At 38.5% G+C, this 21220-nt stretch overlaps 1 protein-coding gene across 1 annotated transcript in view; it reads left to right on the plus strand.

The window, feature by feature from the left end:
* The window catches only part of kcnq1.2 (potassium voltage-gated channel, KQT-like subfamily, member 1.2), a 162417-nt gene that overhangs the window by 93819 nt on the left and 47378 nt on the right, over positions 1 to 21220 (plus strand). The window contains exons 13-16 of the mRNA XM_083546318.1: positions 13487 to 13562; positions 13912 to 14006; positions 14188 to 14228; positions 15366 to 15427. Of these exons, the coding sequence (XP_083402444.1) occupies positions 13487 to 13562; positions 13912 to 14006; positions 14188 to 14228; positions 15366 to 15427 (274 nt within the window). The remainder of the gene's footprint in view (positions 1 to 13486; positions 13563 to 13911; positions 14007 to 14187; positions 14229 to 15365; positions 15428 to 21220) is intronic.

The raw sequence follows: 21220 nt of genomic DNA on the forward strand, positions 1-21220 counted from the left end.
GCGGAGGGGGACGAAGCGGTTCTCGGTCGAGATCTCGAAGGCCGGTGGTGGAGGTGGAGACGTCCTCGATCGGGGCTTGGCTTGTCTCTTCCGCCGCGGCCGCATCCAGGGTCCATGTTGCACCGGTGCCGGAGTTGTAGGTGCGCTGGGCCTGGGCATAGAAGCACGCGGAGTTGATGTGTTGGGAGCGTTAGGTTCAACCCGGGAGTTTACCTGGGATGAGTGCGCGTCCGCCCGGGATGTTTCCAGCGCCGCTTTCCGCTCTCGCAGCCGGTCATGCTTTACATGCAGCTCGCGAATCTGTTTCTCCAATGCCTCCATCTCCAACGCCACCGTTTGCAACTCGAACGAGTCCTCACCTGTGCTCGAATGCAGACAAACAACCGGCATAGTGCTTATCGTCACGAACAGATTTATTATACAGAGATGTGAGTGAGAGAAAATAAATATAAACAACACTAGTTATTGTCGAGTTAACTAACTACAGGCACAAGTCAGGAAGACAAAAACAATTAAGGATTATTAAAAGAGGAAAAACGGATGGATAGATAGCAAAGTTTGTTTGAAAGACGCCGAGAGAGATACAAACACGTAACTCGCGGCAAACAAGTCAAACAGTCAAAGAAGGCCAGCCTCTGACTGTCAAGCAGTTCCAGAAACTGCTAGGGATTATGGCAGCTGCGTCAAGTGTTATTCCACTTGGCCTGCTGTACATGAGACCCCTTCAGTGGTAGCACAGGACCCGTGGGTTCTCACAGAGGGGCAATCTTCTCCACACCATCAAGGTCACGCGGCGATGCCTACGTGCCTTAGATGTTTGGAGAGATCAACGGTTCCTATCTCTAGGCCCCATGCTGGGAGTCCCCGGTTGTCGCTTAACGCTGAAGACCAATGTGTCCCCCCGAAGTCTGTGGGAAGGGCCCCATCTACTTGGCACATTAACTTCCTAGAGATGCTGGCCATGCTTCTAGCACTAAAGCATTTCCTCTAACACCTCAGAGGTCAACACGTATTGGTCTGCACGGACAACACTGCGGTGGTCTCCTACATTAACCATCAAGGAGGTCTGCGTTCGAGCCCCCTGTGCAGGCTGGCACACCAAATCCTCCTTTGGGCTCAGGGGAAACTCCTCTCATTGAGAGCAGTTCACATCCTGGGTCAGTTGAACTAGGCAGCAGACACCCTGTCGAAGCAGGGATTGAGACTGGGGGAATGGCGGCTCCACCCCGACGTGGTGGAGCAGGTTTGGGAGAAAATCTAAAAAGCCCAGGTGGATCTGTTCGCATCTTGAGAGACGTTGCACTGTCCCCTCTGGTTCTTCCTTACTCCCGCTGGGGCTGGACACCATGGCTCAGGCGTAGCCGAGGCTGCGTCTGTATGCCTTTCCCCCGTCATGCCCTTTACGGAGGTAGAGACCATTCTCCACTCTAAACTTCATCCACAAGGAGGTCGTTCGCCACCAGATGACGTCTGTTCTGCTAGTGGTGTGAGCACCACCTGGATACAGTCCACTGCCCGGTTGGCTCAGTGCTGGATTTCCTATGGTAACGCGTTTTCTTTGCAGCACCCGGAGGCTGAGGCCCCCAGTACGATCTAGAGTACCTGGGTGGGACCTGGCCATCATTTTGTGGGCTCTGTCTGAGCCTCCCTTCATGCCTCTAGCCAAGGTATCTTGGAGGCACCTGTCCATCAAGACCGTGTTCTTGTTGGCCATCTATCCATCTTTTATCTATACATATATGCCTCAAAATCTTGGTGCTCTGGAGTTCCCTGCCAAGACATATGTAACTCTGCGGGTTGGTCCACCCCGCTGACCTTTGTGCGGTTCTTTAACCTGGACCGCAGTGCCACTCCTGGCATCTCTGTCCTCCTCTATCTGTGTTTGACAGAGACACAATAGGCAGGGACTGGTCAGTCTAGCTGATTGGACAATCGTTTCCAAAGCGTTTTGACGCAGCTCGAGTTCCTGAAAGGCATCGTCTCTAGGTTACCTTAATTCCCTGAGGGAACAAGACTCTGCGTCTCTATGCCACACCTCCGGCATCCCTGCAGTGCTTCCTTCTCTCTTACAGAAGCTGGTGCTGCCTCACTTCATATGCATTTTATACTTTCTGGTTGTGTCATCACCCCGCCGGTGACCGCCAGCGTCCAATTTTTGACTGATTGCACACTTTATTTTATAACGTGAACACTAGGGCAAAGCATGCTTCCCAAAGCATTTTGATGCAGCGTTTTGTTCCCTCAGGGAACTAGGGTTACATACATAACCTAGAGATGTTTTTCCTATAATGGATTTAAAAGAAAAAAAAATCAATAATCCATTTTAATCATGTTTACTACACTGCAAAAACAAACCGTCTAAATATGGAAAATAAATGTGTTATTTAGGAAGATACGGACTAAAAACAAGTCAAATTATACAGTGAGACAATTTCACTTTATAATATTTCTTGAAATAAGAAAACATGTCTAAGCGTTAAAATATAGAGCACATTTTTTTCTTTTTTAAATAGGCATTACAAACTTATTACAAGCAGTGGATGTAGTCTAATTTACTTCACATTTTTTCTAAAGTTTGCTTTTCGTAATTTGTGTGAAAAGATCTTAAAACCAGAGCTACAAAACAAAAGAATTTCTCTTAATTTAAGACTCGTCATAATTATATATTTTTCCGTGGGTTTACAACCTGCAGGAGGGACCATAAGGGACCGGTGCTGAGAGGATTGGGCAGCAGTCGAAGGCGGGGGCCTTGACAGCCTGATCCCTGGACACGGAGAAGTGTCTGGGGAATCTGCTTAGACTGCTGCCCCGCGACCTGAATTACAGATAAGCGGGAGAAGATGAATGAATAATTATATATTCTGGCGTAAATTAGGCCAAGGCATTTAAACTAAAAACAAGATCACTATTAAAATAAAGATCACGCATACATGCGTATTGTCAACAGTTATTTATTAGAATATCTTGTAACACACAGTAGTTACAAGCAAAATCATTACTGGCTGCTTCCCAAAATATTTATTGCAGCATAAAACATTATAAAAAAAATGTTGTCATTACTGGATAATGTTAGGAAAGCGTATGGTGACAATACGGCAGAGTTTTATAATTTGTTAATAGGTTGTAAATAAATGTAATGGTGTAAACATCAAATGAGCATTTAGAAATAATAATACTAATAAAGAAGTCCTACATGTGATTATTGAGCATTGTATACTGGGCGACCTTAAAACCAAAAAAAGGCCTCAAAAGAGTCTCTGATCGTAATTAAGCTCGATTTGCAGCTAAAATAACTAACTTTAAGCTATAGTAAGAAAGAAAAAAAGATACATCATCTTAAAACAATCACAATAACCTTAAACAATCTGCTCTTGCTCTTTAAATCAGAGTTGGTTCTATGTTTTTAAAATAGGTTCAATAAGATTTTTGTGGATAGAAATAAGTTTGTAATCTTGACTAGATGAAGAGTTTTTGCAGTGTATGCTTGTCTGTAACAAAGGCCACAGATGGCACAGTTAGAAAGCTAAAATTGGCCTGAAAGATATTAGAAGAGAATGTATAGAATGTATATTAGCCCAAATTATGGGGTTTGTCATTCTGAGTATTCAACTGACATTACATGACTCTGATTGGCTGCGTGGAGCTACACTATGGGGTTGTTACAGTTAGCTTACAGCTTCATTTCATATCACTCTGTGGTTTTCCTATGACTGAGTCCGAAATACTCTTACTATAACGATACAAATGCCAAAAACTGATTTTTTTTTTTCATCTTTGAAAGAGAAAGGGACTTTCCCCACCCTAGCCCTTTTGCTCATTTACCCGGGTATATATATTTGAATTCCAAATAACAAATATATAAAACATGATCTCCAGCATTTGCACTTTGGCTGAGGCCTGGTGTATCTTACTTATCTGTAATTGTACACTCAAAACCACAGAGCTGTCCTCAGCTGTACACTCAGCTCTACCCCTCACCCCCTGTTTTCCACTATAACCTCAATTCTGTCTTGATGCCAGTATTGTTTCAGGATATCGAGTGAAAGGAAATGTAATCTTATCATAAGTGTATTTCACACATGGACACACTGTTCACACATAGTACTGCTGTACAGTACTGTACAAGTGTGAATGTGACTATCGAGTGAGTTTGCATGTGTGTTTGTTTCGCGTGACCGCCTCGGACATCTTTATTCCCCTTAAGCTCTCTCTTTTTCTCATTTGATCTTTTGCTCCTTCCCCTTGTCAGTTCACTTCTGTTCACTGCTCTGCCAAATGAAAGCCTATCTAGCCAGGCTGCTTTCTTTTTCCCCATTTTCTTTTCTCAATTGTAACACATGCTAAAAATAGTGTGCACTAACGTAGCACACCCACCCACACGCCCACACATTAACACGAACACACACATCACTGTCCTGTTTAAAGCTGCTTCTGTTTTAAAGCTGCAGTTACTTTTCTGTGTTTTTGCATTTTACCATGAACTTCCACTTCACTGTCAAATGCATCAAACAACCAACATACACTATAAGGACAAAAGTTTGTGGACACATGACCATTAGATTCATATGTGCTTTTCTAGAATTATCCCGTTCCACATTTAGTGCCAATTTGCTCGTATTGTAACCGCCACTCTTCCAGGAAGATGGATTTTGTCTACCAGATTTTGGAGTTTTTCAGGCAGTGATGTAGGTGAGGTGAGGTGGCCTGGGGTGCAGTCAGCGTTCCAATTCCTTCCAAAGCTGTTCAATAGATTTGAGGTCAGAGCTCGATAGCAGGCCACTTAACACCTACCCATGTAAACCGCATCTTCATGGAGCTTGTTTTGTGCACAAGAGCATGATCAACCTGGAATGGCCTTCAATTCTAATTCAAGTGAAGGGAAAATTGAATCCTACAGCATCCAATGGCATCCTATACAATTTTGTGGTAACAGTTTTGGGAACGAACCAAATACGGCTGGAAAAGTCGGGTGTCCCAATACTTTTGACTAAACAATGTATTCATACCCAACTAATGCTTTCACAATGACGAGTGTATGTGAAAGCTGAAAATAATGATGAAGTTTATTTATTAAAGTCCGACTTGCACAGTTGAGCTCATAACTTTACGTACGCCTCACGGAATTTGTTAGCAGAGAAGAATATGTTAATAGCAATAAAAAAAATTATAGGAATCATAAAATCATTTTTATTTTCCTTTTTCTTGTTTTGTATTATGCCTATATTATGACTATTTTACACAGCAGATGGTTTACATTATAGTCCTCAATACACAGTAATAACCGAATTTATACAAATGAGCCAGTGGAAAATTTTACATACAGTTGATTAATACTGTGTTGCTACCTGGATGAACAAGAACCATATTTATGTTTTGTAATAATCCATCATCAATCATCAATTGTTCTTTGTGAAAGGAAAACTCCAGGAACTGCAAATTATTTGATAGACCCTGGGGATGTCTAATTTTTTTTACGGGATTATTGGATGATTGATTTTTTTCCCTACAAAACATGTGAATATCATTGGTAGCTTCGTAAGGTAGATTTATATGTGATCATTTATACAATCATTCTGTTTAAAAGTTTACACCCCCTAGTGTGTAATGGAAATAAATCACTTTATAACTAATTAGCCAATTATCTTCTGATACGCTTTAATATATGAGGTCAATAGTTCAATACCATATCGTTTGCCATATCTGCTGATGATGTAAAATGCCTACTGTATTAATAGTTTCAAGCTAGGAGGTGAAATATTTTGCATGGGGAACAGAGATGCTGTGAGTAATACCGATCATGGAACTCCATTTGACCAATCAAATCAGTGGGAAGCTGTTCCACTAGATTTTAGAGTGTGCTTGTGAAGATTTGTGAGATTGCATTCATCTACAAGGGTGTTAGTAAAGTCAGGTACTGATATAGGTGACGTGAAGAGACCTGGGGATTCTGGTCAGCGTTCCAATTCATCCCAAAGTTGTTCAATAGGTTTGAGGTCAGAGCTCTTTAGCAGAAGATCTTCCACTCTAACTCACTTAAAGCATATCTACATGGAGCTGGCTTTGTGTCATGTTGGGTCTCGTAGTACAAGTGAAGGGAAAATGTAATGTTACTGCAGTCAAAGAGACTCTATACAATTTTTTTGCCTCCAATTTTGTATAAGAACTCTTGTTTAGGAACATAATTAGTCTATTTGTTTCTGCCAAATCCAACATGCCTAATCCACCTGTAGAAGATTGGAGGTCATGATAAAATTAAATGGGTCCTAAATGTGGAATGGGATTCAAAAACACACATAAATCTTATGGCCAGGTGTCCATAAACCTTTGTCTACACAGTGTAGCTATTTAACAGGGAATATTATATAGCATACTATTCCAACTAATTGTTTTTTACCGTCTATCCTGGTCAGTAAATCCCAAACCAAAATGCAACACACAATTTATTTGAACAGACAACAATAAAAAATGCTTTGCCTTTACTCCATGCTGTTTACCGCTTGAGTCCATGTTGGACAGACATTTACAATTTGTCCTACCCATCTAAAAAATTGTTATTGCTATTTTCTTTTCACTGTTCCTTTTTAATGACCCTATGGTGCAAATCTAATGACGCATAAACCAGTAATTACTTATGCAGTGTATTTAAGGATATAATTTAATAGTAAAGTAAAAAAGTAAAAGTGTATTAAAATAGGAATCAACATTGGAAAACATGCATCTGAGATGTTAATAATGAGCATATTTTGTTTTTTGAGACATTGTCTCAATACATTGACTTCTTGGCACATATGGTTAACATTTGTGTTTAGGGAACCCCTGCTGGAATTGTGTTGCTGTGAAAGTATTGTCATGTATATTTTTATCTGCCTACATGTCAAGTCAAGTCAAGTTTATTTCTATAGCGCTTTTCACAACAGACATTGTCTCAAAGCAGCTTTACAGAAATCAGAGGTTAAGGTGAATGGTGTGTATTTATCCCTGATGAGCAGCCATGGCGACTGTGGCAAGGAAAAACTCCCTTAGATGTTATAAGGAAGAAACCTTGAGAGGAACCAGACTCAAAAGGGGAACCCATCCTCATTTGGGCGACATCAAGAGTTTGATAATTTTAGGAGTTTGATCATACATGTTCGATATCACAACACAACAAATCTGAGCAGGCAAAATCACAGAGGAGATTTTAAATTATAACTGAAAATAGCCATCAAGGAACCACATCGAAAGTTGTTCATGTGTATTGCTGCGAAAATTACTTATTCTGGTTTTATCTGCTTATGGCATTAGGAAATTGTGAAATTATTTGCTTTGCATTTTCACCAACCCCCATTTTAGCTTCGAGAATCCAAAAAAAAGCTTATCCATTAGCTTACATTCCAGTTCACACAGCTAGCATCTGGGAAAGGTGGCCTCTAATTTCTTTCAAACTGTTGCTCCTGCTGCATCACAGAGCAGTGTAACCCGCTTAAATATCCACTGCTGTGTTCGATAAACCTCTGTATTTGAGCTACAAAGTGGAAAAACCCTCTAAAACCTCCATGCTCATGTTTTATTAGGAACATCGTAGCCAGCTAATTGTACAGTGAGTGTTCTAGATGTGAGGAGTGAATACATTATGTCTGCATGTTAATTTATTTATGAGCATATACTAGTATAACTCACAGTTGAGGACATAATTTTAATGTTGTCCTATTCTTGCCTGATATTGGATTTTGACTGCTCAACAGTACTGGGTTTTCTTTGTTGTATTTTTTGTTTTAAGATGCACCAAATATTTCCAATTGGTGAAAGCCACTACAAAGCCACGCTGTTGTCACGATGCAGTCTGCAGTTTAACATGGTCCTGCTGAAATAATCAAGGTCTTCTTTGAAAAAGATATTGTCTGATGGAAACATATACTGCTATAAAACCTTGATGTATCTTTCAGCATTGATGGAGACTTTCCAAATGTGCAAGCTGTCCATTCCATAGGCACTTATTCTCCCCCTACCATAAGAGATGCAGGCTTATGAACTGAATGCTGATAACAAGCCGGAAAGTTCTTCAACTCTTTAGTATGGAGGATGCGGCCCTCGTGGTTTCCAAAAAGAATGTCTGATTTTGTTCATCTGAACACAGAAGAGTTTTCCATTTGCCACAGATACTTTTTCATGAGCTTTGGCCCAGAGAAGACTGTGGAGGGTTTTTTTTATCATGTTTATATATATGTCTTTTTCTTTGCATAATAGAGCTTTACCTTGCATTTTTGGATGATATGGCGAACTGTGTTTACAGACAGTGATTTTCTTTCAGCATTTCATCACCATTCAGTGATGCCCATTACAGGAGCATGCCTATTTTTAACACAGTGTCATCTGAGAGCCCAAAGATCAAGGACATCCAATATTGATTTTTGTCCTTGTCCCTTGCGCACAGAGATATTCCCAGATTCTTAAAATATTTTGATGATATTGTGTTTTGTAAATTATATACTTAAAGTCTTTTTTAAGTGTATTTTTGTGTAAATTTTGCATTGAGAAACATTTGTAGATTCAGCTTTTTACAGATTGGTAAACCTCTTTTCATCTTTCCATCTGAGAGTCTCTGACTATCTATGATGCACTTTTTAATACCCAACCATGTTACTGACCTCTTGACAATTAACCTCATTAGTTGCAAAATGTTCTTGCAGGTCTTTCTTGTTAGTACCATTTACTTTCCCAGCCTTTTGTTGTTTCTGTCTCAACTTTTTTGAGATGTGTTACTGCCATCAATTTTAAAATTACCTTCTGTTTTTTCTTAAAATGGTATAATTTCTCAGTTGAAATTTATGATATGTTTTCTATGTTTTATTGTGAATAAAATATGGGTTTATGAGGTTTTCAAATCATTGCATTGTTTTTATTTACATTTCATCCAGCATCTCAACTTTCTTTAAACTTGGGGTTATAAAATGATTAGGAACAAAGGCACTAGGACAATTTTACATTCCTTTATAACCTCTTTATCTCTTATCTCTTTATGTCAATTGTTAAAAGCCGTCTTTAAGGAAAAATTTATTGAACTTAATTGAATGAATGTATATATACAGTGGGTACGGAAAGTATTCAGACCCCCTTAAATTTTTCACTCTTTGTTATATTGCAGCCATTGGCTAAAATCATTTAAGTTCATTCTTCTTCCTCATGAATGTACACACAGCTCCCCATATTGAAGGAAAAACACAGAATTCTTGACATTGTTGCAGATTTATTAAAAAAGAAAAACTGAAATATCACATGGTCCTAAGTATTCAGACCCTTTGCTGTGACACTCATATATTTAACTCAGGTGCTTTCCATTTCTTCTGATCATCCTTGAGATGGTTCTACACCTTCATTTGAGTCCAGCTGTGTTTGATTATACTGATTGGACTTGATTAGGAAAGCCACACACCTGTCTATATAAGACCTTCCAGATCACAATGCATGTCAGAGCAAATGAGAATCATGAGGTCAAAGGAACTGCCTGAAGAGCTCAGAGACAGAATTGTGGCAAGGCACAGATCTGGCCAAGGTTACAAAAAGATTTCTGTTGCACTTAAGGTTCCTAAGAGCACAGTGGCCTCCATAATCCTCAAATGGAAGACGTTTGGGACGACCAGAACCCTTCCTAGAGCTGGCCGTCCGGCCAAACTGAGCTATCGGGGGAGAAGAGCCCTGGTGAGAGAGGTAAAGAAGAACCCAAAGATCACTGTGGCTGAGCTCCAGAGATGCAGTCAGTAGATGGGAGAAAGTTGTAGAAAGTCAACCATCACTGCAGCTCTCCACCAGTCGGGGCTTTATGGCAGAGTGGCCCGACGGAAGCCTCTCCTCAGTGTAAGACACATGAAAGCCCGCATGGAGTTTGCTAAAAAACACCTAAAGGACTCCAAGATGGTGAGAAATAAGATTCTCTGGTCTGATGAGACCAAAATATAACTTTTTGGCCTTAATTCTAAGCGGTATGTGTGGAGAAAACCAGGCACTGCTCATCACCTGTCCAATACAGTCCCAACAGTGAAGCATGGTGGTGGCAGCATCATGCTGTGGGGGTGTTTTTCAGCTGCAGGGACAGGACGACTGGTTGCAATCGAGGGAAAGATGAATGCGGCCAAGTACAGGGATATCCTGGACAAAAACCTTCTCCAGAGTGCTCTGGACCTCAGACTGTGCCGAAGGTTTACCTTCCAACAAGACAATGACTCTAAGCACACAGCTAAAATAAAGAAGGAGTGGCATCACAACAACTCCATGACTGTTCTTGAATGGCCCAGCCAGAGCCCTGACTTAAACCCAATTGAGCATCTCTGAAGAGACCTAAAAATGGCTGTCCACCAACGTTTACCATCCAACCTGACAGAACTGGAGAGGATCTGCAAGGAGGAATGGCAGAGGATCCCCAAATCCAGGTGTGAAAGACTTGTTGCATCTTTCCCAAAAAGACTCCTGGCTGTATTAGATCAAAAGGGGGCTTCTACTAAATACTGAGCAAAGGGTCTGAATACTTAGGACCATGTGATATTTCAGTTTTTCTTTTTTAATAAATCTGCAACAATGTCAACAATTCTGTGTTTTTCTGTCAGTATGGGGTGCTATGTGTACATTCATGAGGAAGAAGAATGAACCTAAATGATTTGAGCAAATGGCTGCAATATAACAAAGAGTGAAACATTTAAGGGGGTCTGAATACTTTCCGTACCCACTGTATGTTATATATTAGAGGGTTAAAAATAGGCCCCACTCTGGATGTTTGATGATCTGATTAACAGAAAGATAGCGAACAAGAAAGACATAATAGGGGACTGGGACAAAGGACAATAAAGGTAAAAAAAAAAAAAAAGAAGGACAGATGGAATAAGATAAGTCTTTGATGTGCATGTGTGTGTGTAAGTGTGGGTCCCCTCACTGTGTTTGTAGCTCTGTCCCTTCCTCTAATTAAGAGCTCCACTCTGCCTCTGACTGCTGACACCATTAAAGAGAGCGGGCTGAAGATAGAATTAGAGCAGCAATCAAAAGCAAACAAGTGTCCTGGCGGAGTTACTGTACACGAAACCATGCGGCACATGGAGTCGATTTTCGTCGTGTCGAGCTTCCCAATGACAACACACAGTGGCTCATCTAGACAGAGATGACATGAGACTCACAAATATGCGGTCTGTCTTTTGTGGTGAAGATGAAGGAAACTTTATGAAATGGCATTGTTTATGTGCAGGCGGGTTTGTATATGTGTGTATGGGGGGGGGGGGGTTGTGCATGCAGGTGTAGGTATGTGTGAGAGAGAACAGGGTGCGGCAACATTCTTCTGAGCCAGACGTTTGTGATGTACCATTTTGTTTTGTGCATGATCAGAGGCTTAAAACAATCCTGCTTTGAACCTATTTTTCCTCTTCCACTCACTTTCCCTTTTCTTCTTACGTCTCTTAGCCTTCCCTTTTCTGTTTGCACATATTTATAACACAGAAGCCGGGAGAACCACAACACTTTGAAGTAGGAGATATTTTGAGGCATACATTAGAAGAATCTCGCTATCATGGTGCTTTGTGTCACTGATAAGACAAATATCTGCTTTAATCAGGATGAAACAAAACCAACATCTCCTTTTTTAACATAAAACTGACACGCAGGAATACAAATGATGAATTTGGGATTTTGAACTGACACTAATGTAACAAGAAATATTTTTGGGTTATTATGTAAGATACATACACACCAGTGGTGTAAAGTATTTAAGTAAATGTACTTTGTTACTGTAAGCAATTTTTTTTTTACTGTAACTACTTTCTACTTTTACTACGTATCAAAGAAATAAGCAACTTTTACTCTCTATTTAACTACGTTCATGATTCAATATATGTACTTTTGACTCCACTTAGTTTTAAAGGACAATGACTGTTACCAATTATATTTTGCACCTCTGCTAAGATGTTGTCAAGGTTCAACCTTAGTGGCCTCTGAGCCAATTTTTCAATGAGAATAAATTACAAATACTTTGAGGACCAGCTTTTTATTGAAGTTGCTTAAAAATATTTCCACTTTCTGACACCGAGATGTGCATCAAATCACAGTCAGCTTTAAATATTTGTTTTTTTATTTACCGTATTTTTTTTTCGGACTATAAGCCGCTACTTTTTTCACACGTTTTGAACCCGCGGCTTAAACAACGATTTGTCTTGTTTATGAATTTTTCTGGGTTTTTTCCCGGTTTCACAAACTTCAAGCCAAAAAACTGAACCCCATAACATTAGACCAATGAAATTTCTGAACGGAAACGAAAAAACGCACCTCACCTGTGTTCTGAGCTGCACGGCATCGGGAGAAAAAAAGTTTTTTTTAAACGCACGTCAATGCCAAAAGATAAACTATTGAGAAAAATAGTTATAAAAAAAAGAAGGAGGAAGACAGCGAACAATGACTTTCTTGGTAGGCTACTGTTTAGATACAAGCCGTTGTAGCGTGTTGAGTCTGGGTGAAGGGAGAGCTCGCTAACTCCAGTTGCAACAGAAATCATATAAGCACAGACAGGTTTCCAAAACCCGTGCTTTTTTATTTTTCTTGGCAACAGCATTACGGGTTAGTCAAAGAAACTAATAAGGACATATTCCTCGGTCTTGCACACATGCAGTAATAGGGGAAAAAATGCGGCACCAGGCTATTCCCGAAATACCGCTATGCTCCTCAAGGAAGCGCAAAATATTTCACCCGTTACACCGTGTAAGAGGCACTGTCTTTTGTTAAAGCCTGTGTAAAGTTCATCAGTTTCAATGTAGACAGGTGCGGCTTATTTATGTTTAAAATAAAAATCTCTGTCAAATTCAGTGGGTGCGGCTTATATATGGGTGCGCTTTATAGTCCGGAAATTACGGTATCTTCAATTATTTACTTTTATTTTATTTGTCCATTGATTACCAATGGTTCTTCTAATTTGTGACATGATCCTATAAATTCTATTTGTCAATTAAAGATAACTTTTAGAAAAACTTGATTTACTACTTTGTCTTTTTTTTTTTTTTTTTTTTTACCAACTTGTTGATCTTTGTTTTACGTTAATGTTTGGTTAATGCAGTGTTAAGGTGGATAATTTGATTTGTGTATTAGGAAATAAAACCTCAAAAATCAACTGTTTTTGGTTTTTCACTAACATGTGTCTTGGTGTTGAGGACTAGTACATCTTGGAGCCTATGCTCAATTTGAATCAAATGTTTAAAAACTATTAAATTAGATACTCTAAGACTTTTTCTCAGGTCATATTGAAATTTTGTGACTTTTCAACTTAGAGTAAGTTTTGCAGTATAAGGTATCTATACTTTTACTCAAGTTTTTTTTTTTTTTTTTTTTTTTTACCTCTGACTCACTCAGACATTCTCACACAGCCAAAAGATTTTCCATTGACTCATTCTTTCACTGTTGATTTGACCACAACTTGTTTGACAGAATTACTAGAAGAAAAGAGACAAAACCAAATGTGTGTGTTTATGTGTGTGTTTTCCAGGCTTACTCATGCGCATCGATCTGCAATCAAGGTCATACGGAGAATGCAATATTTTGTAGCTAGACGGAAATTTCAGGTACACACATCTTTCATTCATATTTGAGCATAAAATATTTTCATATCATTCCTACATCCTACATATTGTACAGGAACTAATGATTCATTCTACAGCTACATTTTAATATTCCACATCATCAAACATGGGGGTTTGGTTTAGAGTGAGTATTGTTGTATTCGCAGTGCATTTAAGGCGAATGCAAAACCCGAACGCCTTGCATTGTTTTGTTTTCGTCTGGGCAATTGCACTTAATCAGGCGCATTTCTGGTTAACTTGTTGAATAACACTGTCATGGTAACAAAGCGTGGAAGTTGGAGGCCCTGAGGGACGCTAGCTTTCATCCACACTTTGTCTCCATGCTGGACAGCAAGCGAGGAAACCGTACGACGTGCGAGATGTGATCGAGCAGTATTCCCAGGGCCACCTAAACATGATGGTCCGCATTAAAGAGCTTCAGAGACGGTGAGACAACAACAACACCCCCCAACAACAACTGTAGCTTTCCTTTCACATCATTCTGTAGAGCTGTTGGGAGGGGGCTTGGGAAAGGGAAAGAGGAGGGGGGGGGAGTGTTGAGAGGGGCATTAGCGTTCTGAAACAATCAATGCATATTTCTTTGTTTCCTGCTGTTTTCCTTTACTAGGATGGACCACACGTTGGGAAAGCCGGGAATGTTCCTGCCAGGTACATATCATTACTACCACATACTCAATGACCTTGAAAGTGTCAATAAAGTTTACACCGATGTCTATACATTGTCTCTGCAGACTAAATATGACATATATGGGGTGTTTCTACAACAACAAACAATTTTATGTGGTGAAATACCTTAACACCTTGGCCAAAACAGTCTACTCTGCTGTTGTAAAGATAAAGATGGCTTTATACTAGCTGTAACACAAAAAAACTGAATATATATTTGAAAACTATGTGAATGTTGAACACCGTAATTTCAATGGTGTCTTGAAATAGATCATCCAGTTTATCCCAGAGAATTTCAATAGGATTTATTCATTGTCTTATTGTACAGTATGTTATAGGCAGCAGACATGTTGGTTCATTATTCCTTTCACCTGGAAAAAGTCTCCAATGTTCCCTACACCAAAACAATGGTTTAGACCAAAATTGGGCTTCTTTTTTTACTACAGTAGTTCGACATCTTTACTATTAGAAACAAGCAGAAGCAGAAAAACAAGTGCAGAGGTAAAAACATTCAATATACATAGATACACCTAAAGCCTTGCTAAAGTAAATGGGATTTCCATTCATTTGGATGAATTTTAGGCTTTGATTATGTAATTTAATAGTAAATAGGCGTGCTGTATTTATATGAGATCAGACACCCAATATGGAAATTGTTCTTTTATAAACCATGCGCTAACAATCATCAAAACAAAGAGGAGCACTAATACACAGTGTACACATGAAAACAGACAAATTCAGGACAGGACTGGATTATTTCAGCAGCCATGTTTACATTTATTTCAAATCCTCTGATTAGTTTAATGAGACCTGTGTGGAGCCGATGGTCACAGATGATTATGCATTTAGTACAATTTTTATATTACGTTTTTGTATCACTAATCCAAGTTTCCTTTGTTTTCAAGATCCTTTAGTCAGAAAATCATCATGGTCAGATTTTGCCTCTGTATTCTGAATTTCGAAAATGTGCCTATTTAATGCAAATTATGTAAGCTTCAACCCAAACATTTCTTCTAACTACTTGTACAATCTGGCAACTTCTTCTGGGAAGGTGAACATTTAAAAATCCACTAAATAACAACGTAAAATGTTTATATATGTTTTTTGTTTTCGTTACAGAAAAAGGAGTGGACAAGGAGTACCACACTATTGGAGCCAGGCTGATCAGGCTCGAAGATAGGGTGAGTGTGGAAGTGAGTGAGTGAGTATGTGTGCGTGTGTGTGTGTGTGTGTGTGTGTGTGTGTGTGTGTGTGTGTGTGTGTGTGTCTCAGACTAAGCTCCTTCGGATGTTCTGATATCTGGATGTTCTTTTGAATCTTCCTCTCTGATAGTATCCACACTATCTAATACAGATCGAGTGTTTTGACTGGCTCATTTAAGCACATCTTTTTCTTACACACGCACACCCGCGCACACACACAAACACACACACACACACACACACACACACACACACACACACACACACACACACACACACACACACAGAGTACTCAGTAGTCTGGATTCTCAAACGTTGTTTTGTCAAAACAGTTGAAATGATAGCACAATCTTTATGTTGCCTTCTACAATCAGACCATCAACCAAAGTTTTCCTGTTGTTCAGGTTCTAGAGTAAGACGAACATGTCATAGTTAGTACAGCGATTGTAAACATAAATAGAGACATAAAACATAAAAAGATTATAAATAGTCTTACTATAAAATCATTTTATCATTTGTCTTTCCAGTTGTTTCCAAGTCTACTTGGCAACTATCACAGTTACAAATTTATTTATTTAATCCGGAATAAATCTGACTGATTAATTTTTTTTTTTTACTTGAGTAAAGCAACTTGAAAAGCTACTTTTATTGCTATTTTAAATAATATTTATTTATTTGTTTTTTTATTTGTTTGTTCATTTGTTTGTTTGTAACATTTTATATAATTAAGCCAGTTCGAGGTCATATCAAATTCTTTAACTTTATTTAAGTGCAGATGTAACTTATTATATAAAGCTCATCCGGAAAAATATTAACAGCGCTTCACTTTTTCCACATTTTGTTATGTTACACCATGTTACAGTTAAGCATTCAATACTTTGTTGAAGCACTTTTTACACCAATTACATCCAATTACAGCCTCAAGGCTTTTTGAGTTTGATGCTACAAGATTGGCACCTATTTTTGGGAAGTTTCTCTCATTCTCCTTTGCAGAAACTCTCAAGCTCCATCAGGTTGGATGGGAAGCTTCAGTGCACAGCCATTTTCATATCTCTCCAGAGATGTTCAATCAGGTTCAAGTCCTGGCTCTGGCTGGGCCACTCAAGGACATTCACAGAGTCACCCTGTAGCCACTCCTTTGTTATCTTGGCTGTGTGCCGTTGTCCTGTTGGAAGATGAACTGTTGCCCCAGTCGGAGGTCCAGAGCGCTCTGAAGCAGGTTTTCATCACAGACATCTCTGTACATTGCTGCATTCATCTTTTCCTCGATTCTGACACAGTCTCCGAGTTCCTGCCACTGAAAATCATCCCCACAGCATGATGCTGCCACCACCATGCTTCACTGTAGGGATAGTATTGGCCAGGCGATGAGCGGTGCCTGGTTTCCTCCAGACATGATGCTTGGCATTCAAGCCAAAGAGGTTAATCTTTGTTTATTATGGTCTGAGAGTCGTTCATGTGCTTTTTGGCAAACTCTAGGTGGGCTATCATGTGCCTGTTACTGAGGAGTGGCTTCCATCTGGTCCCTCTACTATACAGGCCTAATTGGTGGAGTGCTGCATAGATGGTTTTCTTCTGGAAAGTTCTCCTCTCTCCAAAGAGAAACGCTGGACCTCTTTCAAAATGACCATCAGGTTCTTGGTCACCTCTCTGACTGAGGCCCTTTTCCCCCACTGTGCGGCCCACTCTAGGATGAGTCCTGGTGGTTCCAAACCTCTTTCATTTACAGATGACGGAGGCCACTGTGCTTATTGGGACCTTCAATGGTGCAGAAATTTTTCTGTACCTATTCCCAGATTTGTGCCTCAGAACAATCCTGTCTCTGAGGTCTACAGACAAGTTCTTTTACTTTATGGGTTGGTTTGTGCTCTGACATGCACTGTTAACTGTGGGACCTCATATAGACAGGTGTGTGCCTTTCCGAATCATGTCTAATCAACTGAATTTACCACAGGTGGTAGAGTTGTAGAAACATCTCAAGCATGATCAGTGGAAACAGGATGCACCTGAGCTCAATTCTGAGTGTCGTTTCAAAGGCTGTGAATACTCATGCACATGTGATTTTTTTATTTTTTTTTTTAAACATTTGCAAAGATTTCAAACAAACTTCTTTCACATTGTCATTATGGGGTATTTTTCTGTAGAATTTTGAGATAAATAATGAACTTAATCCATTTTGGAATTAAGGCTATAACATAACAAAATGTGGAAAAAGTGAAGCACTGTGAATATTTTCCGGATGCAACTCTGAGAGATGCGTCTCTCAGGCTAGGCTATATTGAAAATCAGATACGGCAGTAATGCATTTTGCAAAAAAAAAAAAACCCTAAACAAACAAGCAGTGATTAATACAAGACATGTGTATTTGGTGATCCATAAGCATCCAATTATTTCGAGAAAAACACAAGACCACATTTTGAAAACAAAATATTTATATTATTACTGTTGTAATTCCCTGCTCAGGGGTTGGAATCAAAAGCAGATCTGAATATCATATATCAATCTTCCAAATCCTTTAATAGCATAAAAGTGAGTCTTTTTTTGCAAACAGTACCAGTGATTATCTTCTGCCTTCTGGGGTACATGATAGTCAGTGTCTTGGTTTGGTGATAGTGTTATCATTTTAATGATAAACGTCAACAAACACTTGGTTATAACATGGTCTGGATGTTTGAAGTGGGACCATGTTAAAGGTGGTAAAGTGTAGCTTCATTGTACTACATCTCTCTTAATGCTAATAAAAATGAAAAGAGGTTGAATACATGTGGAAATAATAAGGAATTTACACAAAGAGAGTTAAAACAAGGAATTAAATTCGATTTAATTTAATTCTATTGTATTCATATAGTCATTTTAACAATAGATGGTGTCCAAAAGCAGCTTTACAGAAGATCACGACCATCCAATATTGATTTCCGTGCACAGTGCACACCCTTGTGCACAGAGATTTCCCCAGATTATTTGAAACCTTTTATGATATCATGTAAATGATGAGATCTTTAACTGTTTTGCAATTTTATGTTGAGAAACATTATTCTGAAATTGTACATATTGGTGAAGCTCAGCCCATCTTAACTTCTGAGAGACTTTTCCTCTTTTCTCATCATTATCTCACTGACCTGTTGACAATGAACCGAAAGTGTTTCTGCAACGGTTTAGTTTTAATAACACATACTTTTTCAGACTTTTGTTGCTACGTCTCAACTTTTTTGAGACGTGCTGCCACCATCAAATTCAAAATAACCTTATTTTTCCTTGAAAATGGTACATTTCCTCAATTTAAACATTTAATATGCTTTCCATGTTTTATTGTGAATAGACTATGGATTTATGATATTTGGACACAGTGTCCCAATTGTAATTAGGGTTGTAAATTTCAGCATCAAAAATTCCTGTATGTTTCTCTTTAATGAGCAAGCTTGTAGCAAAGAAAAACTCCCTACATCATTTGCCTCAAATATTATCCTATTTTACTTACAGCTGTTCTGTATTGTTCTTGTGTTTAAAATAAAACCAGGGAATTCACACTAAACGATATTTATGCATAGGTCGTCAATACATCTGAGTCTGTGTACATGCATGAGAATTCGATGAGTAACTGCTAGGCGTATCCTTGTTTTGTGTTGCATGGCACTACTTAGAGGGCAGCCTTAGTATGATGGCTTTCTGCCAAACAAGCACCCTGGCACATGTTCTGGGCTTCATGGCCCAGTCCCAACTCACTGCACTCTTCTCTCTAGCCTGTGAAGTCCTTTTCCTCTAAAATGCTTTGCTTGTCTCTGGCAGCCATGCCAATGAACCAAATAATCCATCCATCACTGTGACCCATGTCCTGTTCAGCATATCTCTAATTGTCTTTCTAATTAGAAACATATGCCTAATGCAACATGGTGGACAGGGTACTATTAGACTACTGAGGAAAAGGGTGTGAGCTAATAAACGTTCTTTATCTGAAATATAGTCATACATTTATACATTTAGTCATATTTAATGTCCTAGGAAACCTATTAATTGGTTTTATATTGGTCTTATAAGCATATTATACGCATTTACGTAGAAGCTTGTGACTCCTATCAGATTCTCTGTCTATTGTTGTATTTTAGGCAATTACAAAGGTTGTGATATGTGGCTGAACTGATATTCCCTGTCCCATGCAATGTGTGGGTGTGTCCAGAATTGAGTTAAGTAAGGATAACGTTAATTCCTAAATTGCCCTGTTGATATTTAGACCTCAGATATTAGTAAGCATTGTTCAGTTCAGACAGTTGCACAAGAGCTTGAAGTAAACAGATTATTTTACACATACACATGATAATAATTATGATATTGTATGGCTTTTTCCTGCCATATATATATATATATATATATATATATATATATATATATATATATATATATATATATATATATATATATATATATATATATATATATATATACACACACAATACAATATATGTAGTACAAAAGTATGTTTCCGTATGTTGTTCTTCCTGTTATCTTAAAATTACACAAAAGGTACACAATTGTTCAGAATGTCTTTGATTGCAGTAGCATTACATTTTCCCTTCACTTCAACTAGGAGACCTAAACCTGTTCCAGCATGACAATGCTCCTGTGCACACAGCCAGATTAATAAAGATATGCTTTACATATCTACATAGAGCTTTGACATCAACCCTATTGACCACCTTTGGGATGAATTGGAACACACCCCAGACACCTACATCAGTACCTGACTTTACTAACACCCTTGTGGGTGAATGAGCACAGATCTCAACAAACACACTCCAAAATCTACTGAAACATCTACCCAGAAGAGTGGAGGTTATCATAACAATAATAGCAAATTGGGGACTAAATGAAAAATGGGAAGCTTATAATATGGATTTATAAACTGTATAGTGGGTTGACAAATGGATAGATAGATAGAAAAATAGATAGATAGATAGATAGATAGATAGATAGATAGATAGATAGACAGACAGACAGACAGACAGACAGACAGACAGACAGACAGACAGACAGATAAAAAAAAAAAGTAAGCAGACAAATTCTTTGGAAAATTTCAGATAAAAAACATATTTCCATATATATTTCCATTTTTATAACATTAAACTGAACTGAACAAAAACATCGGAGACTCAAAATAAAAATAAAAAATAAGATCATTAGAGTTTCATGACTTCAATAATTTTCAATTATAATAATAAAATAAATACATAAATAAAATGATAACAAAATATAAATATTACATATTGAATCAAGTGTTATTTTATAATTAATATTGAAATGTGGAAGCCATATTGTTAAAGGAAAATGTGGCTCAGATTCAGAACAACCTGCCAAGTGAAAGTTTAAAAGCCTACTGTGATAATTTTATCCTTTGGTATATGAACAGTTAAACAATGCTTGTACCATTTCTCTTTTTCTTGATAAATTGTCTGGATGATTATCCGATTTGGCTGGCTATTGTGTTCTCCTATACAAAGAGTCTGAAATCAATGGACTGGGATGGGATCGGATTTGCAACTTCAAACTATGCACTTGTCCAAGCATGTTAGGAAGTCTGTGGTTCTAATAAAATATTGACTAATAAAAACTACAAAGAAAAAAAACAGGCACAAATGTTTGTAAGAAACCAAGCTAAAGCTAAGTAATTCAATATTTCTCCTCCGAGCAGATGTATTTTGTATTTTGAAGTGAGAGCAAAGCAGCGTAGTTGTGTCCACTTTGTAGTTTCATGGCTCTCCGTATGCTTCAGGGCAGCAG

The sequence above is a fragment of the Silurus aristotelis genome (assembly GCF_946808225.1).
Source record: "Silurus aristotelis genome assembly, chromosome: 7".
NCBI lineage: Eukaryota > Metazoa > Chordata > Actinopteri > Siluriformes > Siluridae > Silurus > Silurus aristotelis.